At 37.6% G+C, this 24170-nt stretch overlaps 2 protein-coding genes across 2 annotated transcripts; both read right to left on the bottom strand.

Moving 5' to 3' along the window:
* Window positions 1–6031: 6031 nt before the first annotated feature.
* Window positions 6032–15201, bottom strand: LOC110680350 (single-stranded DNA-binding protein 3-like). Its single transcript, XM_021856170.1, has 6 exons — window positions 15160–15201; window positions 14193–14222; window positions 6676–6866; window positions 6469–6615; window positions 6125–6403; window positions 6032–6046 (listed from the first exon to the last, which is right to left on the bottom strand). The coding sequence occupies exons 1-6, from the start codon at window positions 15191–15193 to the stop codon at window positions 6032–6034; spliced, it is 696 nt and encodes a 231-aa protein (XP_021711862.1). The 5' UTR covers window positions 15194–15201.
* A 64-nt stretch (window positions 15202–15265) lies between these two features.
* On the bottom strand, window positions 15266–22927 carry LOC110680349 (single-stranded DNA-binding protein 2-like; the record flags this gene model as incomplete). The annotated part of the gene is made up of 2 exons (XM_021856168.1): window positions 15266–15385; window positions 22781–22927. Coding segments are annotated over 2 exons (240 nt in total), but the record flags the coding sequence as incomplete, so codon positions are not given.
* Window positions 22928–24170: the final 1243 nt, after the last annotated feature.

The raw sequence follows: 24170 nt of genomic DNA, 5'->3' as shown, positions 1-24170 counted from the left end.
TTCCTAGTTTGAGAGAATGAAGATCTTTAATCAAATTCGTAGAGTAATTGTCGTGACGAATCATTGAAGTATATTTTCATTAAACTGCACTTTTTACTTCAATAAAGAAAAACGAAATATTTCAACAAAATCCTGCAGGAACATTTGTTAAAAATTTTAAGGGGAAATCCACCATGCACCAAGAACACTAATTCATCAATAATAGAATACAATGAAATGATGCATGTCTCGCCAAAAATCAACCAATAATTTAAAGTATTTGGTTTAGAAGAACAGGACACACCTAATAATAAATCTTCGTCATGATAAACCTGTGAAATATCTCGCAAAGACCTTGGAAGAATCAATAAATGGTATCGTTAAGTACACGTATATGACAACCCCAATCCCATCTATTGGATTTGACAGTAGCCAAGATCAATGGAGTATCCGCATCACAATATATTTGAGTATCCAACGGTTGCTTAGAACATGTTGGAATCGAAAAGATGGCAACTTCACATACTGGTGGTTAAGTATCATCCAAGAATATCGATAGGAATTGTCTAAGCAACAGGTCTTTGATTCTTATTAATGTACCCGAATCCTCTAAGCAGTATCTCAATAGAGAAACTTAAAAGTAATTCCGCCCCTAAATGCTTATCTTTGACAGATACGCGTATTTCGACTACCACTTGTAGTCTTTGATTTGTGTGAAGTATGAGAGAAATCAGTAAAGATTCTCGAAAGAGATCTGCATAGTCGGATAGCCGCCACAAATTTGTCAAAATATTTGCTGGATCCCGCCAATCAGCTAACCAAAGCAACTTAGGGGTCCAAATTATAATCAATTTTTGTGAGTTAGATTGTAATTGTAATGATAAGAATTCAAAAGAATTCAATAAAACTTCCACAGTTTTTGCCATCTTCGAAAGAGTTCATCAACATAATACTAAAGATTATAATAAATGTTCTTCAAAAGTAATGCATGAATGAGCATGTTTGAGATTCCAACAGAGATTTTGGATGAAGGTCTTCTTCTTTAATAGGTTCCTAAAGCCCTGTCCCATATTTTAGTGCCAAACGCCTAAGTTTGGCCAAAAACAAATGTTTACTAAATTTTTTAATGTTTTTTTTTTTTAAGTAAAACACTTTTTTTTATTTTTTTAGATATTGTCACACCCCTTGGCTTAACTCAAATTGTGGGTGTTTTGTTTTCGTATCCCTTTCTGAAATGTCAGATAGGAACAACGCCAGTGTTAAATCTAAAAGCCATGTGGTGTTTTTGTCAACTAAGCGAACGTCAAAACATGATCAAAAGTGTCAAGGTTCATTTATGGACTTTTTTAAATTAAAGTTTAATTATAATACAGTCGTTATTTTAGGAAAAAAATGCTTAAGAATTTGCAGTAACATGTTTTCTTGTGTTATCAAATAAAAACAAGATTTTATTAAACATTTTAGGACCCTATTTAGGAAAAAAAATCCATTTAAAATTTCAAAATAGCGTGAAATAAGTTTACTATAGATCCTGAGATTAATACACAATCAGTTCAATCAGGAATGCGCATGATATATGGAGATAAATTTTCCAAGAACGACGTTAATAATAAGCTTAAACAAGAATATGGACTGTTCGTTCACTTAGTTTAGTTTTCAATTTGATGCTTTTTAAAAACGTGAGTAGATGCTAAGGTTGGACATTGTGACGTTCTTCTTGGGATTTTGGGATTGCCTTAAGCGTATTATAAATATAACTTAGTTGGGATTCGATCTCTGCCCCAGATAGAGGAAGCTTTTCGTTAAAGGTATGCTCTATGTCAATAGTTATGTTCAGTCTGTGTAACCTTTGGCTGCTGACGGTGTAAATTTATCATGATAACTATATAGAAGAAAAGTCCAAATTTTCCTAAGTCATCGTTAAAGGAAGACTTTTTTTCCCTTATAGTCAGGCTCAGAGGTTTAATTTTGAGAAAATTTAGAGTATCTCTCACTTATCGCTCTCTGTAACAATCATGATCCGTAACACATCGTGAGAGTATGTCTATCGCCTACTGCTGCAGCTCTGATTATATCGGGGGCTAACAGTGCATGATAAAACCCATCTAATCAAGCTCCAAGTCTGGGGGATACTATTGCTCTCAGATCTTCGGGGATTGTTTATCATGCCACTAGAGTAAAACACCTACCCCCAAGGGTAAATAAGCGAGAAAAATGGGTTTTATCATCGCTCTCTCTTCGGGGCTCTCCTTTGCTGCTGATGTTTATCAGGCTTGTTATTTTGGCGCTCATTTGAAATCCACATCGAGCGGCGGCGGTAAAGCGCAATTCAAAACGCAACGTCGAAATTCAAGTAGGCTTGAAATTCTTCGTTCTTCAAGGACGCACATGATCCAAATTTTTGTATAATCTGCAACATATGGAGATTTTTAATATTATCACTGCAACGATATATCACCATTTTTCAGATAATCGCGATCCGTGGAATTTTCTTGCAGAGCATTGTCGATCATGGACCAATACAGATGCGATGTTTTTTCTTCGCTCATTTTGATCGTGCTTTTGAAATCAATTGGGAACTAATTATGCAATACGTGGTCAGGCTAATTCTGTAAGCCGGGTAAGTGGAGAAGAGTCGGTCTCACTTCACACGACGTGATACGACCAGTTACGGAGTACAGTTAAGTGAGAAACCTATCAAATAACTAAACTCGTCTGAATTGAGGTTGTAGACTAAGCCCCAAAAATTTACTCAAATGGAAGGAATTCGGCTTCTGGCACCTTTTTCGACACCGTGTGCATATCACCCGACGCGTTAGAATAAGACGAGTGACTGATAAATAAAGCACAGGAAAACATACGTCACGCTCCCATTATCGACCACCTTTTTAACGGACGATTCAAATATATTGTAGTTGTTCTGCTGCCGCTCGCATTGTTTTTGTTCGCGGTTTGACGTTTACACACTAAAGCCATCTGTTGGACCATCAGCCAAACACAACGATTTTAGCATTGGGTGACTATGACTTTGATCGTGATTTGTTCTAATGTTACGTCTATTTCTCTGTGGGTAAAGTCATCGGGCAGAATTTTGCATATTCTACAAGTGAAATGGAGTGAGAAATCTCGGTACAGGAGCTGACAGTATGAGATATCTCATTTGGATTACATGGTAAGCCACTTCACTTCTACGAGTAAAGCGATGTGAGAAATCTCAGTCTCCTATAGTGAGGTGACAATACTTGACACAAATAAAGTAATCCTCCATTTGAATAACGACGCGAGTCGCTTCTTGCAATTCGAGTTTTGTCACCACGCCAAAAAGAGAGAGGATTCAGATATTTCAGTCGACTATCTGCCAAAATTCAGAACAAATAAAAATACTTATGTTTATTTGTCAAGAAAAGCCGTTCACAACAGCCCACAACAAAAAGTGTATTTTTAAACATGAAAGCGTTCTTTTTAGACAGTTTTTTTTTCAAGGGGCAGGATCCGTCATCAATTTGGAGAAATTTCAAATGCAGTTTTTTTCGATCAAAATTATAAAACTCACATGAAAATGTGTTCGTTGTATTCTATTCTCCAACCGAAACACAGGGAACACATTTCGTGAAACAAATTTCTTTTTTTGAACAGGGAAACTGCTGTTGAAGCTTCGATGATGACGATGAACGTTAAGCTATTTTCATTTTTTCAGACCAAATCAATCGAACAGTGCGATAAAAGTTCGCTATAAATATGTTTCAAACGTAGATTTTTATAATTGATGAATGCCTTATTTTATCTATTGTCTACAAGTTTATGGTAGACTGCAGATTTTTTATTTCGAATTTAATGAAATTTCCATATAGTCTATCCCTGCATTAGAGATAGCAAATGCAACGCAATGATAGATTTAATGAATATTGCTTCGATTAATGAGCAAAAAACTGGTTTGGTGGTTATTTTACTCTTAAGGTGAAGACGCGAAATCACCATTTTTCAAGAGCACAAATCTGGAGAGCCGAACACCAGTTTAACTGAAACTTGATCGATTGGCCACCACCCAACTAGTTAATCAAATCGATCAAGTTTTCAATCTTAAAGGGTGTTCGATTTTCCATGCTCTTGAAAATTGAGGTTTGATTTCGATTCATCGTCACCCTCATACATTTCGAATTTCGTTTTCGTTGCACTATGTTGATGCACTACGTTTAAATTGGGGGTTTTAAATAGCTCACCTAAATCGAAAGCAAACATCACTTTCTGACGTAAAACGGAATTTGTAAATGGTTCTAGCTATAATTTATTTGTTCTAGAATATTTGACAGCTCAAAATTCAGCCCGATTAGTGAAAGTCTTTCATAAGGTGGGCTACACCTTTAGGGCTTTGTGATCTTGTGGACTATAGCCACACTATAGTGGCGTCAGTCGGCTTAGGCGTATTGTGAGTACCACGAAACGTGAGTGCAATTCCCGCTCCAAAAGTTGGAACCAGCCTTTGGTTGTGAGACGGTGTCAATTGCCCTTAAAGAGCGTATATCTAAAGAACCAGGCAGCTGCTTCCGCTGAAATTTTTTTTGAATGTCACCAATTTGATCCAGTTTTCTGCGGGAATAATTGACTGTTTCTCTAGATTTTTGCTTTTGAGAATGAAAATATTGAATTACATTTATGTACAAAGTGATTGTTCACCAATGAGAATATATACCGAGGTGAGGAAGAAGACATTTAGTGTGCGTGACATCCGTGTACGGTGCAAAAAAGTTCCACAACTACAAGCAAGCGACCTCCCATAAGAAGCCGTGTAAATAAGTGACGTAGTTATTTTTGTTTACGTTTTTTTTCTCTTTACTAGTACATAGCCATTGCTTCCTCTTCCACACCTTAGTATATATTCTCATTGATTGTTCACTCAATATAATATGTGTGTGTGCACTTTCTTTCCTTTGCTTCGATACTCAGCAATCAATAAACGACAAGGTGCAAAGTTAATCGTGATGTTACCAAAATAAAAAACACAACATATGATGTTTTTCATCGAATAAAAAATAAACCAAAATTGAGAGTTAATAAGTAAACAATGATTACAACTGGTTAAACCGAAACATTTACCGAACATACATAGGTGGATTTTAACAACATATAACTTAGTTTAACGTTTGCATAAATGTGTGTTGCGTGTGTGTGTTTGATACAGGATTATTGTGGTTGTTCAGAGACAAAAAAAATGGACGACATAAATGTGTGCTCACAATAGCTAGTCGAACGAACCCGGTTCGTTCCGGGGCAAAAATGAAAACCGGGACACTATTGATTAAACGAACGAAGACAAATAAAACAAAACTATTGCCGTTAGAGTGTGATTCGTAACAGATAAACAAATACATGTGTACGCAGTTTGAACCGAAACGATATTTGATCATAGAACTATTGGAAATGATAATAAAATAAAGAGAAGAGAAGGAGATTTTTCTTACAAACTCATATCGGGTGAGAAACGTACATGGGGGTGGGAGGTTTTTTTTTCTTTTAAGCTTAAACCTGATGCTATTTTCTTTAGATTTCTTTTCATTTGTTGTTTTCTTTCCCGTATCGTCTGTTGATTGTTTTAATTGAACAAATATTTACACATCAATATTCGTACTCTTTTTTGAACGCTCAGGGAGCTTTAGTTCCTACTCGCAAGTGATTCATTCATTCAAGATTCAAATTTCTACTTAAGCGTAATCAGAAAATCAAGAAAAAGAGGAACATTAAATTAACAAACAAATTAGTGCGCAACTATGTACAAAAAAAACGAAGATTCGTGTTAGTTGAGGAGAATTAATGGGAATTCGAGGAATCAGGGAACCATTCGGATTAGTTACATCGAAAAATATCATCGTGTTTCCGTCAGTATTAGTCACACCCATCACCGTGTAAAAGCTAACTTAAAAGGTATGATTTAAGGGTTCATTATAACAAAATGCATTTAAATTACAAAATCCTTGTTAAAAGAGAATCACTTTTCTAGTGCGAATATCGTTCAACATTTAGTTTGCTCCCAGAAGTACGAAACTTTCGGGAACACCTATGACCACATTTTCTGTACAGATAACACAAGAACAAGAAAACAGATCGACAAACGACGTAGAAAGAAAACACACTTTAAGAAATCCCTTACAACGGGTTCAGTTGAGAGGGCTATGGAGGACCCGCAAAGGTCCCACAGACGTTCAAAACGATTCGAACTTACATTTTCTCCGGGTCCACCGAAGCCACCGAGGTTGTAGTCGCCCATACCGCTGCCGGAGTCCTCCCGGGGCGTTCCGGGCCCGTTCGCCGGGCTGTTCTTCATACCGTCCAGGCCGTCGTTGTTAAGTACCGGGCCGCCCATCGAGTTGGGCCCCATGGGTCCACCCATCGGGCCACTACCGTCCGAGCCGCCGACCATGGGGAATTCCTGAAAGGTGGTTGGTGGGTTATGATACTGAGTTTATCAGGGTTAATCGGGTCGGGTCTACTTACGGGCTTCATTGGTGTGTACATGTTCTCGCCGCCGGAGTTGGATGAATCTTGAGGTGATGGCATGATGGGCGTTCCGGGACCGGGCGGTCCACTTGGTCCCGGTGGACCACCGTAGTTTCCGGGTGACGAGGATGAATAGTTCATGGGCTGGAAAGAATTTATATAAGACCTTGTTCTTAACTTGCTATTAAACTTTTGGTCACTCACCGATGACGTGTTGGGTTGCCACTGGGGCCGTCCGCCGGCCATTCCCATCGGGGGCATACCGCCGGGGCCAAGGCTGCTGTTCGGTGGTGGACCGCGCATTCCCGGTCCGTACGTGCCGGCGCCCATGGGACCCATTCCGGGCCCGCGAGGTGGATTCATTCTAGGATTCATCGGACCCATTCCAGGGGGGCCTGCATTGGCACATTGTGGAAAGCACAATTAGTCGTGGTGGTTTCGATTGTTCGAGGGGCCGAACGAAGACACATATAGAGCGAGCGAGTGAATAGGCAGGTATATGTTACAAGCGGCGGTCAGTTGGATGAAGGGAGTCGTCCGTTATTAGCACAGGGTGATGACCGCGATGGGTATTATGGTGATGAAGTAATCGATGATGGATGAACCAATGAGCGAACCAAGTGATGAGTTATGTTATGATGACAGTTGGCGATGATTGTGGTTATTACACGGATACACGTATAATCGAATCGAGTGTTGATTTAACACAGCGAATTGTTTTAGCGGGATGCCATATTTTTAGAAAAGAAAGAGAAGAATGTAATTTTAGAACATTTTTTTGAATGAATATTCTAATATGTAACTAAATATTATTTTTATTGTTAAAACAATCAAAACGTACGCTAACAATACAAAGTCAACTGAAAACAACACAAATTTGCACTAAGTATGTATACCGCTGACAAGAGCTGACAACAAATAGCAATGAGGGATTAAGACAAACAAGGATGTAAGTGACCCTTATACTAAATCTAAATTTCCTTTTTTGCAATTTTTGTATCAAGAACTTTGTGAATTTCTACTTAACTGTGTAAGATTCCAATGTCGTGTAAAAAATCACAAAACTTTGAAGAACTATGTACGATTTCAATAAATCTCTTTGAAGTTTATGTTCGATTTTATAAGAATACGAACGAAATCGAAATAATTTAAGTTGGAATTAAATATTGAAAAACACATTGTTGTTACAGCTCTCGTGGATTTTTTGTTTCGTCATTCATTGCAACGAAGGGTGGAAATAAGTTCTCTGGTCCAGGAAAATATCAAACGGATGCTCAATCATCAAAGAAAAGAATAATTAATTGAACGGGTGCGTACGGTTCAAAAAGTCATCCATTTGTAGTTATTCTGACACACATTCGAAAAAGCTATAGGAATCGATCTGGTAAAAGGGGGAACGTCATTTGGCTTAAAGGAATCCATGACAAAAGGTGGAAAGACAAAAGGTCGAAAGGACAAAAGGTCGAAGAATAAAAAAGAGAAACTAATGGTCGAAAATCCTTTTTTCAAAGAAGGAAATCGTTCCCACCAAGCAAATCATTTTCGACATTTTGTCCTTTCGACGTTTTATCTTTCGACCTTTTGTCCATAAACCGGCATAAAATCATTCGGCATAAAGCCATTTGACATAAATCCGTTTAGCATTAAATAATTTGGAATAACGGTCATTTGGCATAAAAAGTCATTTGGCATTGGAAATTTGAAAATGCTGTTTGCCGTTATAATTGCTAACACTTTCATATGTGATTTTTCCTTCATTTTATCATAGGCTGTTTGTTTCTAATTACTTTGTTAACCCTTAATATCCCGGGATGCACCTTGAATTTGTGAATGGCCACAACTCAGAGACAAGTAGATCAATTAATTTGAAATAAATTTTGAATTAAATGCGGTTAGTTGGTATTTCGATGCTTGGGTGAGACATCCCGCTGCCTCTCTGCCTTTTATAAGCAACGGAAAAAGCGTGGACAAAAGGGTTTTGAAGTTGGCCTCAACCGGATATCTCAACATCCAGGTGAGCTAGAAGGTTAATTTTTCGGCAAATTAATTCGCTAGGTGGCGCTAGTAAAATTAAATTTTCAATCTTTTCTACCTCAAGATCCCTATCAGCTAGAAGATTGAAGTTTTTTCAGCAAAGCTATTAAGCAGATTGAGGGCTATCTGAGGACAAAGAATCTGAATGAGAATTTATCCGCTAGATGCCGCTAGCAAACAGTTTTGTTTTCAATTGTTTGTATCTTACGATCCTTATGAGCTAGAAGATTGGTGTCTTCGGCAAAAACTGTTCAGCAGATGAAGAGCTTAATCTGGCGGAGAATAGATTGACAACATCCGCTAAGTGGCGCTAGTAAAAATACATCATCAATCTTCTAGAATCTCAAGATCCTAATCAACCAGAAGGTTGATTGTTTTAGGCAAAGATCAGTAGATTAAGGGCTATCTGTCTGGTGAAGAGTCTGATTGGAATTAATCTTCTAGGTGGCGGGTAGTAAAAAATAAATCTTCAATCTTCTCTATTTCAAGATTCCTTTTTCAACTAGAACGTGGGTGCCTTCGGCAAAGAAATTTGTCAAATGAAGGGCTTGACCTATCGGAAAAACTCTCAATTAAGGTCTTCATTGCTAGATAGCCTTTGCTCTGCTTAACAACTTTGCCGGAAGACAACAACCTTCTAGCTGATGAGGAACTTGGGATACACACCATTGAATAAAATTTGTCAAGGCAGCGCCACCTAGTGGCAGAAATTCTCAATCAGATTTTGCAATCACCAGATAGCCCTTGATTTGCTGAACAGCTTTACCGGAGACACAACCCTAGCTTATTTGGAATTTTGGAGATATCCATTTGAGTACAATTTTGGGACCCCTCCAGTCCGCTTTTTCAAACTTACAGTCCATTCTCCCCTTACTGAATATTTCGTATCTCGATATTGAGTTGGTCCCTAGGATCGCATTTGCACTGATTTTGAGTTTTGTAACTCAATACCTCCCCAACTCGATAGTGCCTTCAATATCGAGTTAAGGAGAGTAATTTGATCTACCGATCTCCAAATTGTAGCCATTGAAAAATTCAAGGATTGTCCCGGGATTTTAAGGGTTAAACTAGTATTTTGAATTGTAACTACTAGCATTTTAATTGACAATTTACCGTTCTCTTCGTATATAATTTTTGGAATTATTTTTATCGATGGTTTCCCCTTTTTTAACACAAGCTGTTCTTTTATGTACCACTATTCATCTATCTAATTTCATTTGTGATGGTATAAAACAAAATGAGGAATATTCAGTTGAATGACCTTATGCTAAATGACTTTAAGACAAATTACTTTATGCTAAACGTGGCAGCTCCATCGATTCGAAGAGGTACATAGAATGGAAGGAACGAAAATTTAAACTGTATGGTATAGTGTTAAGTAAACATCATATTTGTGCGGTTTGAAACCTTTGCGTCTGTGGGCCCACTTTTAAAACCAAATTTTCGTGATCTTCTGGCTCTAATTTCCATTATTGTTAGGCCGATTCTAATAAAACTTTGACGCAAAACCACAATACTATTCAAATTCAAGTTTTGTGACCTGTACGGGGAACCCCCCGTCGGACGGTCGGTTCCGGATTTATACGAATGTAACGTAGACTCTACCGAAGGTCATTTGAGACATTTCAAAAATTATTTTGTACGGATCAAACAAAAGCATAGTGTTTGTAACTGAATCATAAACCTTTAGTATATTCCGACTCTTTCCGCCGGTTCCAGATTTCTTGGAACCGATTCCTGGAGCTTAAAGCTGGGGACAAAAATATGATCAGCACAACTAAACCAAGTGACACATCAATCTTCAAGATTTCTCGCCCGGGAGTATAATATGATGGCATATTGAGTAATTTCTTTGCAACAAGGTTTTTTTAAAAAGGTCTTCCGGAATGTTCTGGAGCCAATTCAGGGACTCTGAAATCTGCAAAATTTCATCCAAATTTCATCTGAAATTATAAAACCGTACATTCTTACATGTACCAAGAAGATTTTCCACTAAAAAATCAAATTATTGTTTTTTTTTTCCAATGGCCTACCAGAATTTCACCCCTCACAGAATCTTAAAGGGATTTCAAATTTAGGAAAAACTTCTCCCGAAAACCTGAAAGGATCTTTTGTCAAAACTTGAGAAAATTGTCTCTAAAACCCTTCGAAATCCCTTAAAGAATGTTTTTACTAGAGAAGATCTCCTACAAAATCGCGGAATAATTTCCTCAGAAAGACTTGAAAATATTTCTCCGAAATCCTTGATGTACTTTCTTCAAATCCTTAGGGAATTTTTGGTGAAATCATTAGAATAATGTTTCCGAATCACTAGAAGGATCTTCTCACGAATTCTGGAAGATTCTTCTTCGGAACCCTGGTAAGACGTTTTCTAAAATTCTGGGAGGATCTACTCCGGATTTCTAGAATCTTCAACAAACTCGCGGAATAATTTCCTCGGAAATACCGAAAAAAAATTCTTTGAAAATTATTGGTGTACTTCCTCTACAATTCTTGGAGGACTTTTGGTGAAATCTTTTGGAAACAAAAACCGTCAAAAACGTTGAAATTATTTTTTCAACATGACGAAAAAAAAACATTTCTATATTTCCTGCATAGTATGGAAGAATTTTCTTTATCCAGGAATTTCCTTTGATATTCTGATAGAATCTTGCGCTGGGGGGGTCTGTAACCTTGAGGTTACGCTTTCGCTTCATAAGCGGAAGGTCATGGGTTTGATTCCCAGCCCCTCCACAAAAAAAACCCGTACAGCCACCAGAAGACGCCTCACGGAGGACCGTGCTTTGGGGAGCTCATCCATCGTCCGTCAGTATCAGATGGTGACTGAGACAAACTGACCCTCTTCGCAGACAGCTAGCCTCACTAACAACAGAGCTCTCTCCTATCTGCTCGGTATGAGAGTAAAAGAGTAGGAGAGAGTGAAAATAAGATGTAAATATAGATAAGTTAAAAATAGATCTGTATCGGTAAAGAAGAAGCACAGATCAGCTGATTCCGGCACAGTAGTGGCCACGAGCACAGAGTGCCTTAAAAAAAAAAATCTTGCGAAATCTCGGAAGGGTCTTCTTCAAAATCCTGGAAAGATTTTTTTTCCAAAGCTTGGTAGAATTTTTTCTGATGTCCTGGGATAATTTTCAAGTAAATTCTAAAAAGATTTTTTCTCCAAGGCAGATTATCTTTTTTTTATTTCCAAAGGCCAGAATTTCCACCTTCTGAGTGCTGAAAGGGTCTTATTTCAAATTAGGAACAAAAAAACGCAAAAACCTTAGAGGATCCTATGACAAAACTTGAGAAAATTGTCTCTGGAATCCTTCGAAATCCTAAAGGAAAGTTTTCCGAATCACTAGAAGGATCTTCTTACAACTTTTGAAAAAATCTTCTCCGGAACTCATAGAGAACCTTTTCCAAAATTCTGGGAGGATCTTTTTCGAATTGTTAGAGAAGATCTCCTACAAAATCGTGAAATAATTTCCTCAGAATCCTTTGAGGATTTTTGGCGAAATATATAAAAAAAACAAAATTTTTGGAAAACAAAAATCGTCAAAAATCGTTGGAATATTTCCTTCAAAATAGTAAAAAAACGTAGTGAAGTCATGAAACAATTTTCTTTTTCCAGGAATTCCTTTCGAAATTTTGAAAGTATCTTCTCCGTGGGAGGGTCTTCTTTAAAATTCCATGTCAAATCGTTCAGTCACAAAACTCAACCATCTTCCATTTGCAGTTGATTTTGCACATGTTTTCGCTATGGTCAAATAAGTGTTTTCCATAAATAATTTGACCATTTTGACTCAATAATACTTTTGAAAATGGACTATGAGTGTTTAAACGCAATTTATTTGAAGAATTACAGCTCCAAAACAGTTCATTTATTGGAGAAGCTGTAGTGAACCATTTGGACTATAAGAAAAATATATGCACTGAAAAAAAAATCCGTTATCATGAAAAAATCAAAAATAAAACCTAAATTTTGAATTAAACAAAATCCCATTTTTGATATGTTCAATTTTTTTTCTATAGAACCTTGATAGGAAAATTGTGGAACAATGTTTCATGACGGAGAAATTAAAAGAAAGGTCATATGAACAACTTTTGGTCAATTTTCAGAATTTTTTAATTATTGTCAAAATAAATACCATTTGATGATTAGATAAGAATCTTGAAATTATTCTAAAACATTAGGATTAGTATAATCTTGAAAATATTTTATAATATTTTGGAAAAAAATACTCCAATGATTCCAAGAGGGTTTTTTCTTACGATTTCCGTGGAAATCTTTCAGCGTTGATTTTTTTCTTACGAATTCATTCGGAATCCACTTTTGATTTTCTGGAAGAATCTCAGAAAAGGATTCGCTTCGAATAAGTTAGGAGACTTCACCAAAAAATTGATCAGCATTCTAAAAAAACCAAAATTGTCAGATCATCCCCTCCAAAATCTTTAAAGAATTTTCTCTGAAATCATGGAAGGATTTCCTTCGATTTCCTAGGAAGTTTTGTTTCAAAATCTGTGAAGACATTCAGGACGGATTTCTTTCTAAATTTTCAGGAGTATTTATCTTTCGTTCATAAATTTATCCAGTATTGTTTAAATTCTGAACAAACTTTTTCCAAAATTTTAGGGATGTTACCTCAGAAATCAGGAATCATCTCCTCTGAGTCCTCGAGACTCAGTGGGACGGTTTATTATATTTCTAATATGCTGCCCATAACTGCATATTTGTAACATTCGACAAAAGTAGGCATTAAGTAAATGGAACATCAAGTGTGCAATTCATGGCAGTATGGGAAGAAACTAAAGTGTCTAAAATATTACCAGGAGCTCAAAAGTGCTTATTTGAGGCTGAAAATTTGTACAGTTCATATCGCATATTGGGTGAATAGTCAGAAAATATTTCTGTTAGAAATTTCTTTGCTACTACATTACGAGGCTCATGTTTAATCTCAATGTGACTGCTATGCGGTTACAATCAGCAATGTGACAAAACAACTTGGTATTTTTTGCGAATTTTCTAGAACAAAATCACAGATTTTAGTAAGCTGATCAAAAGTATACATCATTTTATGACTCTCCACGGTATTAACTCGAAATTGCCAAAAATGTGGAATGTGACAAATATGCAGTTATGGGCAGCATGTATCATGAAAAAATTCTTTTGAAACATAGAGAAGACTTATTTTGGAATGATATAATGTGCACCATCTCAAATATGTTCATGAATCAATCAAGCTGATCATTTCTGATAGCTTTATTCGAGGCGCACGACAATCAATTTTGTCTTTTCAATACAACCATACGGCAAACTGATCGACATTCAAACATCAAAATCAAATGTAGTTATGAAACATCAATGTTTGTTAGTACACGTTGGATGAAATCAAACCATAAGCTAGGAAGCAAATCAGGGAAATCAAACAATGAGTGATAACGGTCAGAATGCCAGAGAACAATGAACACTGCTTTTGTACATCTAAAAAACAGAACAGAAAAATCTTGGGAAAACCAACTAAAAGTAAAACAAATGATAAACCGAATTAACACGGAAATGAAAGAAAAAACTAAAAAACACAAAACGACTTAAAACAAATGAGAAAAGGACAAGACAGAGAAAGAGATAGAGAGAGAGAGAGTGTTTGTGTGTGTGTGTATAGGAATTGAGTAGCAGACAAGCGCGACATTAATTTGCCTACCTTGCCATGCTACAAAGTCTCCAGCTTCACCTGAACAGAGAACAAAGAACAGAAAAAGAGAATATTTATATATTGATGGGTTTTCGTTAATCAAGTGGAAAACTCTTGCTCGATTTGGTGGACGGGAGGAATGAACACTCGTGACGGGGATTTTTAACTTCTGATAGGTGACGCGACGCGAGAGCAGAGATATGTGTTTCAATAATCGAACACTTGCAGGAAAGAGAGAGAGGGGGGATTAAAAGTCCTGAACAAAAATCAAAACTTGGGTGGGGGGGAATTGACAACTCTGGTGGAAAGTGCTGTTCGAACTTGGGAAAAATTCAGATTGAAAAAAACAAGTACAAAAATGACTCAGTTTTACTAGTCAATATGCGTACGTGTAGAACAGAAATAAAACAAATTTTAAATTATTGAAAGGGAAGCAATTATAATGAATGAAAAATAAGAGATTTGTTAAAAATTAAGTCAAATTGTTAGATAAACTACTGCAAATCAGAATGTCAGAGATGATTTTGATGAAAGAGCTACTGGAAAGTAATACCAACTAAATGGAACTCATGTGGTAATGTCACTCAAAAAACCTCTCTAATTTCGATGAGAGACTGGTGAAACGTTATTTCTACACTACTTCGCCGGGGTTATTCCATTTCGCATACGATGGAGCACTGAGGACTTATCGAAGGTGGGGAATGTTAGCGTTTGAGCGAAATTTTGTGAGAAAAAAACAGGCTGGACTTTCAAAATTTGTGCCAAGTAACAGAACTCAAAGTTAAGAAACGGAAAAACCGAAAACTCAAATCTAGTAGTACAGTACTCGCTCTACAAAAAGGCATTAGAAAGGGGGGTGTAGTGGGTGTGAGAGATTACTTCATTCAATATCTTCGGAACTAAATAATCATGAACAACTGTGGGCGGGGAAAGAGGAGGGCGACTACGAAGCTGCACACCTCTCATGAACACTCACCTTGCCGCGTGGGATCCATACTATTTGGCATCATGGGTTGTCCGGGGGCTAAAAAATGCAGTAAGCAAAAACACACATTTAGAAATATGATTGAATTAGGGACGACTGATCGATTAAAATGTTACATCGTAGGTCAACTTACACCATTGAAATCGTTTCCAATTCCTTGGGGCATTCGGACGCCGGGTCGGGGACCTGGAGGATACCGGGGACCTCCCATGAATGGCTGCAAATAGACAATTCGAAACAAGGGGGAAACGTTATGTATGGCAATTGATCAATTTTCCAGCGGGACCTAATGTTAGCAAATGGGGGCACAAAGTGTTGGGGCAGTCAGTGTGTGAGTAAATATGATTGACTGGACTCGATAAATAATGAAGGATGCATTTCCGCTGCCCGGGTAGATTCAGGGCAAATCGAATTAACTGGAGTGTAATTTCGATTGCAATCTGTAATATGTAAATCGCCATGGATGGTGTTGGGTACCAAGTGCTGATAAAATATTTACGACGAGAAAGTGCAGGCAGGTTATTATTAAATCTAATGTAATCATGTAATTTCAATAATTTTCAATTCTATTGGAGCGTAAATAAGCTTGTTTTGCCATGGAACGAATTTATGCACAGTTAATCGAGTTTTGGCAAATAGACATATCTGACGCGGAAAACAAATTCAAAAAAGATCATTCCAACTGAATTCAGCAAACTGAGTTTTTCGTTAAAATTCATGGCAGGTTTGCATTTGCAGTTTTGAAGCAAGTTCTAAGTGATTTTGTAACATTCTCTTTGAAATTCTGTAAATCTTGGAAAAGTTTCTAGGATTTCAAAGGATTTCAAAGGAAATCTTCTCAGGATTCCAAAGGAAATCCTCTCCGGATTTCGAAGGAAATCCTCTCAGAATATCAAAGGAAATCCTCTCAGGATTTTGATGGAAATCCACCCAGGATTTCGAAGAAAACCTTCGCAGGATATCGGAGGAAATTCTCTTAGGATTTCAAAGGAAATCTTCTTAGGATTTCAAAAAAAATCCTCGCAGGATTTTGAAGGAAATCCTCTCAAGATTTAGAAAAAAAAACCATCTCAGAATTGCTAAAGAAATCTTCTTGAAATTTTAAAGGAAATCTTCTCAGGATTTCGAAAAAAACTTGTCTCAGGGTTTTAAGAAAATCTACTCAGAATTTTAATGGAAATCCTCCCAGGATTTCGAACGAAATCTTTTCCGGATTTCGATGGAAATTCTCTCAGGATTCGAAAGAAATCCTCTAAAGATTTCGAAGTAAATTCTCTCAGGATTTTGAAGGAAACCCTGTCAGTATTTCGAAGCAAATGGAAATGCTCTCAGGATTTCCAAGGGAAATCCTTTCAGGATTTCAAAAGGAAATCCTCTCAGGATTTCTAAGGAAATCCTCTCAGGATTTCGAAGGATATCCTCTCAGGATTTCGAAAAAAAACCCTCTCTGGAATTCGAAAGAAATCCTCTCAGGATTTCAATGGAAAATCCAATCCGGATTTCAAAGGAAATGCTCTCCGGATTCGAAAGGAAATCCTCTCCGGATTTTGAAGGAAATTCTCTCCGGACTTCGAAGGAAATCCTCTCCGGATTTCGAAAGAAATCCACTCCGGATTTCGAAGGAAATTCTCTCCAATGTTCGAAGAAAAACCTCTCCGGATTTCGAAGTAAATTTTCTTTGGATTTCAAAGGAATGCCTCTCTAAATCTTGAAGGAAATTCTCTCCGATGTTCGAAGGAAAAACTCTCCGGATTTCAAAGGAAATTTTTCTCCGGATTTTGAAGGAAATCCACTCCAGATTTCGAAGGAAATGCTCTCCGGATTTTGAAGAAAATCCTCTCTGGACTTCGAAGGAAATCCTTTCTGGACTTCGAAGGAAATCCTCTCAGGATTTCGAAGGAAATCCTCTCAGGATCTCGAAGGAAATCCTCTCAAGATTTAGAAGGAAATCCTCTCAGGATTTCGAAGAGAAATCCTCTCAGGATTTCGAAGGAAATCCTCTCAGGATTTCCGAAGGAAGTCCTCTCTAAATTTCGATGGAAATTCTCTTCGGTGTTCGAAGGAAATTTTCTCAGGATTTGGAAGAAAATACTCTCCGGATTTTTGAAGGAAATCCTCTCCGGAATTCGAAGGAAATCCTTTCCGGACTTCGAAGGAAATCCTCTCCGGATTTCGAAGGAAATTCTCTCAGGACTTCGAAGGAAATCCTCTCCGGACTTCTAAGGAAATCCTCTCCGGATTTGAAAGGAAACGCTCTCCAGATTTTGAAAGAAATCCTCTCCGGACTTCGAAGGAAACCCTCTCCGGATTTCGAAGGAAATCCTCTCCGGATTTTGAAGGAAAACCTCTTAGGATTTCCGAAGGAAATCCCGTCAGATTTCGAAGGAAATCTTATCCGGATTTCGGAGGAATTCCTATCCAGATTTAGGAGGAAATCCTCTCAGGATTTCGAAGTAAATCCTCTCCGGATTTGAAAAAAAACCCTCTTCGGAATTCGAAAGAAATCATCACAGGATTACAATGGAAACCCCTTCCGGATTTTGAAGGAAATCCTCTCCAGATTTGAAAGGAAATGCTCTCCAGATTTTGAAAGAAATCCTCTCCGGACCTCGAAGGAAACCCTTTCCGAATTTCGAAGGAAATCCTCTCCGGATTTCGAAGTAAATCCTCTCCGGATTTCGAAAAAAAAACCCTCTCCGGAATTCGAAAGAAATCATCTCAGGATTCCAAAGGAAATCCTCTCCGGACTTCTAAGGAAATCCTCTCCGGATTTGAAAGGAAATGCTCTCCAGATGTTGAAAGAAATCCGCTCCGGACTTCGAAGGAAACCCTCTACGGAATTCGAAGGAAATCCTCTTAGAATTTCGAAGGAAATCCTCTTAGGATTCGAAGGAAATCCTCTCCAGATTTCGAAGGAAATCTTATCCGGATTTTGGAGGAATTTCTATCTGGATTTCGGAGGAAATCCTCTCAGAATTTCGAAGTAAATCCTCTCCGGATTTCAAAAAAAAAACCCTCTTCGGAATTCGAAACAAATCACCACAGGATTACAATGAAAACCCCTTCAGGATTTCGAAGGAAATGCTCTTTGGATTTGAAACGAAATGCTCTCCGGATTTTAAAGGAAATCCTCTCCGGACTTCGAAGGACATCCTCTCCGGATTTGAAAGGAAATGCTCTCCAGATTTTGAAAGAAATCCTGTCCGGACTTCGAAGGAAACCCTCTCCGAATTTCGAAGGAAATCCTCTCCGGATTTCGAAAAAAAACCCCTCCGGAATTCGAAGGATTTAGGATTTCGAAGGAAATCCACTCCAGATTTTGAAGGAAATCTTATCCGGATTTTGTAGGAACTCCTATCCGGATTTCAAAGGAAATCCTCTTAACATTTCAATGGAAATGCTCAGAATTTCAAAAGAAATTCTCTCCGGATTTCGAAGGAAATCCTCTCCGGATTTTGAGGAAAATCCTCTTCGGATTTCAAAGGAAATCCTCAACGGGTTTCGAAGGAAATCCTCTTCAGATTTCTAAGGAAATTCTATCTGGATTTCGAAGGAAATCCCTCTTCAGATTTTGAAGGAAACTCTCTCTGGATTTCGAAGGAAATCCTATTCGGATTTCGAAGGAAATTTTCTCCGGACTTCAAAAGGAAATCCTCTCCGGCTTTCGAAGGAAATCCTCTCAGGATTTCGAAGGAAATCCTCTCAGAATTTCGAAGGAAATCCTCTCAGAATTTCGAAGGAATTCCTCTCAGGATTTCGAAGCAAATCCTCTTAGGATTTTGAAGGAAAACCTCTTAGGATTTCGAAAGAAATCCCGTCAGGATTTCGAAGGAAATCCTCTTAGGATTTTGAAGGAAATCCTCTCAGAATTTTGAAGGAAATCCTCTCAGAATTTCGAAGGAATTCCTCTCAGGATTTCGAAGCAAATCCTCTCAGGATTTTGAAAGGAAAACCTCTTAGGATTTCGAAGGAAATCGCGTCAGGATTTCGAAGAAAATCCTTTCAGGATTTCGAAGGAAATCCTCTTAGGATTTTGAAGGAAAATCTCTCAGGATCTCGAAGGAAATCCTCTTAGGATTTCGAAGGAAATCCCGTCAGGATTTCGAAGGAAATTCTCTCAAGATTTCGAAGCAATTCCTCTAAGGATTTTGAAGAAAATCCTCTCTGGATTTCAAAGCATATCCTCTCAGGATTTCGAAGCAAATCTTCTCAGGATTTCGAATGAAATCCTCTCAGGATATTGAAGCAATTCCTCTCAGGATTTCGAAGCAAATCCTCTCAGAAATTTCGAAGGAAATCCTCTCAGAATTTCGAAGGAAATCCTCTCAGAATTTCGAAGGAAATCCTCTTAGGATTTCGAAGCAAATCTTCTCAGGATTTTGAAGGAAATCCTCTCAGAAATTCGAAGGAAATCCTCTAAGGATTTCGAATGAAATCCCGTCAGGATTTCTAAGGAAATCCTCTCAGGATTTCGAAGCAAATCCTCTCAGGATTTCGAAGGAAATTCTCTCTGGATTTTGAAGGATATCCTCTCAGGATTGCGTAGGAAAATCCTCTCAGGATTTCAAAGGATATCTTCTCAGGATTTCGAAGGAAATCCTCTCAGGATTTCGAAGGAAATCCTCTCAGAATTTCGAAGGAAATCCTCTCAGAATTTCGAAGGAAATCCTCCCAGGATTTCGAAGCAAATCCGCTCAGGATTTTGAAAGCAAATCCTCTTAGGATTTCGAAGGAAATCGCGTCAGGATTTCGAAGCAAATCCCGTCAGGATTTCGAAGGAAATCTTCTCAGAATTTCGAAGGAAATCCTCTCAGGATTTCGAACGAAATCCTCTCAGGATTTCGAAGTAAATCCTCTCAGAATTTCGAAGGAAATCCTCTCAGGATTTCGAAGGAAATCCTCTCAGGATTTCTAAGGATATTCTCTTAGGATTTAGAAGTGAATCTTCTCCGGATCTCAGAGGAAATCCTCCCCGGATTTCGAAGAAAATCCTCTCAAGATTTCGAAGAAAATCTTCTCAGGATTGTAAAGGAAATCCTCTCAGAATTTTGAATGAAATCTTCTCAGGATTTTGAATGAATTCTGCTCAGGTTTTGGAAGAAAATTCTCTGGGGATTTTTTAAGGAAGTCCTCTCAGAATTTCGAAGAAAATTTTTTCAGGATTTCGAAGGAAATCCTGTCAGGATTTAGAGGAAATTATCTCAGGGTTTCTAAGGAAATTCCGACAGGATTATGAAGGAACTCCTATCAAGATTCCGGTGAAAATCCTGTCAGGATTTCAAAAGAAAACCTCTCAGAATTTCTAAGGAAATCCTATCAGGATTTCGAAGTAAATGCTGTTAGCATTTTGAAGGAAATCCTATCAGAACTTCGAAGGAAATCCTCTCAGTATTTTAATGTAAATCCTGTCTGTATTTCGAAGGAAGTCTTATCAGGATTTAAAAATAAGTTCCATCAGGATTTCGATGGAAATTCTCTCAGAATTTCGAAACGAAATCCTTTTAGGATTTTGAAGGAAACCTTAACAGAAATTCAGAGGAAATCCACTTACATCACGAGTCCAATGGCATTGCAATTATAGAACCATTACGCTAATTGAAGAACAGGATAGCAGTGGCACTGCCATCTAAACATGAACGACATTAATGGACATTGTTGTGCTTTCACGGAATAGCATATGCAAGCACAATAGTATCCATAAAAGACACATGTAAATAATCTGAACGTATATATGAGGGTGTCATTTGCATGAATGATTAATACAATTGCTTGTTTATTGCTGAAAGAGTTGTAATTAGGTTAAGGTTCGAACATGGAATCGAAACAATAAGCAGCAAGCAGCTATTTAATACTTCAGTTAATATTTCGTTTAAATATAGACATTTCATAATCCCCATATTCCCATTGAAGTATGTTTTTTCCTGCTGGATATTACAACCACAGACTATCATACGTATCACTCAGATCAAATATTGCTTGAAGTCGTCATAACGCTAGCAGGTGTTTGCTAAATTAAGTTTACTGTTACCCATAGATGAAGCTAGTGTTATTTTATCTTGTTTCCTTGATGAACTGTGGCGTTTTTTACCAAACGAAATGAAGCAGTGCAAATGATAAGTTTTGACAGCGGGACACAGAACAACATCCATGGCAGTTACAATACAACATCGAAACATTTATACATTTAGACCAACTTTGTTATCGAGGGTGTTAGCATTCATGTATGATTAGTGATGTGAGAATGATAGAATATGATTTTTTTTTTTCGCTCTGCCTAACGAATTCATTCAATTTTGAATAATCTGTTGCTGCTGTGTCTTCGATGAATCAGCTCCGAAAAATATGAAAATATAACTATTAAGAACTCGAAATAAACCTTGATTAAAATTATAATTGAGTTAGGATCGAAAACCAATGAAACACTAGTCGGTTGTTTAACAAAAGAATACCAAAGGTAATAGAGAGAATAGAAAGATAGTGAGAGAGAGGAAACGACAGAGCACAATACTAACCTGACCGCTCATCATCTGTCCATGCGAGTTTGGTGGTTGTGGGTGTGGGACTGCCCACTACTAGGAATGTGAAGGTTGGTGATGGCCTAATTGAGGAGTTCTGCAAACAAATAATCCAGGTGTGAAAAAAACAGAAACGGGTGGCGCAGGTGTGGTTTCCGGACCGATCAGAATCAACAAAACGTTAATCGACAACTAACTAAAACAGAAAAGAAAAGAAACCGATTTGGGATAGCAAATTCCTCTTAGTGTAACACCCATCTTCATTCTTCGGGTTCTTGGATCCCGATTTGGTGTTCTTCTTACAAGCTTTCAACAGAATTGCGCGGCTCCGATTGGCAATCATCTTCTATCCACTTGTGTTCATGTCTGTTATGTGTTTTTTGTTTTGCGCATTAGCGCTTTGACGAAATGAGACATAAGATCAAAAACTAACACAGACAACAGTGAAAAGACATTTCACTTGAAACAATTTTCCACAACTATCTAGCAAAAGACAGAATAATCGCAATCTTGAAAAAAAAGGAAAGGGGCATTTACCACGTACTATAACATTCAAAAAACTAAAACGTCAACTAAAAATATAGAAAATTGATTGGAATAACACAAATCAAAATCTGAGATACAAGCCAGAGCAAAAGGTAGATGATGTAAAAAGGAAATGATTTCTCTTTTGGAAGATGATTTTTTAAAGTTAGTTTTTCGTTTTTGACATTTATACAATATAGATATGATGTAAATGTGAGATGGGTGAAAATTCGATCTCATTTTGTTCTAGGAACATGAACTAGTTAGCAAACCGAAATGACAATATTCTTTAAACTTAATTACCAGATGGTGCTACCAAACAAACGATTAAAAAACACAGAAAACAATGAACAAAAATGAACCCGAAGATGGAAGAAGGGAAATGAACTCGCGCGTAAATTGTGATAAATGTGAGCTTGTTGGTTTGATTATGTACACTTAGAAACAGACGTAACCAGAATGAACAGTATGGAAACAAACACGAGAGTACAAACATACCGGAATGAGGTGACCACATACAGAAAAAATACAGAACATCGATACTCTGAGTAAAACGATTCTGGGGAACTTACCGGGAAGAAACCGGCTGGTGGCCATCGGGCCGCCTGGCATGCCTCATTTGGTGGTAACTGTCCCAGCGGACTTGGCGCTGGACCGGCATTGTGTGCTATTCCATTCACTCCGTAGCCCGAACTCACGAAACCCTGGAATAGGCGAAAAATAGAAGGGAAAAGATTAGCACAAGGGAATCAATCATAGAATTTTTGTCGAAAAACCCCTTTTACATTATTAAGGTGACAGGATCCGTCATTGATTGCAGAATTTTCAAAAGCAGACTTTTCGTTTAAAATCACTAAAATTTACTAGAAAATGTGTTCACTGTATTCTATTCTACAAACGAAACACAGCGAACACATTTTTATTGAATAATTTTTAGTTTGGAACAGAAGAAGTGCATTGAAAGATTCCATGATGACGATGATTACGATGACGCATCCTCGAAACGTTATGTTATTTTTTTAAAAATCTGAATTCCTAAAATATTGAAAAGTACCAGTACAGTCTTTTAAAAGGAAGCACAAATTGCCAAACCACGTAGGAAATATGGCGTAGTTCACCAATTACGTAGCGTTCTAGGGGTAGGGAAGGAGTAGGCTCAAGCGATACGGCTCAGACAAAAAAAATCTTACAAAAAGCGGTACCGGGAGGGAGAGGAGGTGCGTCAAAGATGTTCAATTTTGGCGTTACGTAATAAATGAACGCTGCCTACTGTGTGGCGTGCCAATTTCCGAAAAATTTTTTTTTGTAAAATCAAACGAGATTAGGTCAGTGGTAACATGTTCTTTTGGAGACATCGAAAAATAGAAATGCTGCTCATGTGTGTAGCTTAGCTGGGAAGAAATCACGCAATAATATGAATACACCGTCCATGACTGTGTAATGATTTCCCAAATAAAAGCCACCGAATCTGCTTGATCGCCATCGTTTATGGGCCTTCTTTTTTGGCTCTCTTGGTAGTGTTATTCGAACAACACGCCAAGCCCGTTCTCATAGAAGACGTGAGCCAAAAAGAAGGATATTTAAAGTGAATCTATGACAAAAGGTCGAAAGACAAAGAGTCGAAAGAACAGAAGATCGAAAGATAAAAGGTCGAAAGACCGAAGATCTAGAGGACAAAAGGTCGAAGAACAAAAGAGAAGAGACCTCTCCCACCAAAGCAATCATTTTCGACCTTTGTCCTTTCGGCGTTTTGTCCCTTTTTGTTCATGAACCGTTTCAAAGTTATACTGTTTCACAATGGGTGCACAACAGTAGGCATACGGACGTTAGGCATAAGTACGATAGGCGTAATGGATTTTTGGCATAATGGACGATAGTAATCATTTCGAAACGGAAAAATTAAAATAATTGATGTGAAAAGTGGGCTGATTTTTTTTTTCCATTTTTGTGAAGGACTACAAA

This window comes from Aedes aegypti, unplaced genomic scaffold (genome assembly GCF_002204515.2).
Source record: "Aedes aegypti strain LVP_AGWG unplaced genomic scaffold, AaegL5.0 Primary Assembly AGWG_AaegL5_hic_scaff_1225_PBJ_arrow, whole genome shotgun sequence".
NCBI lineage: Eukaryota > Metazoa > Arthropoda > Insecta > Diptera > Culicidae > Aedes > Aedes aegypti.
This window is presented reverse-complemented; position numbering and strand designations above follow the sequence as displayed.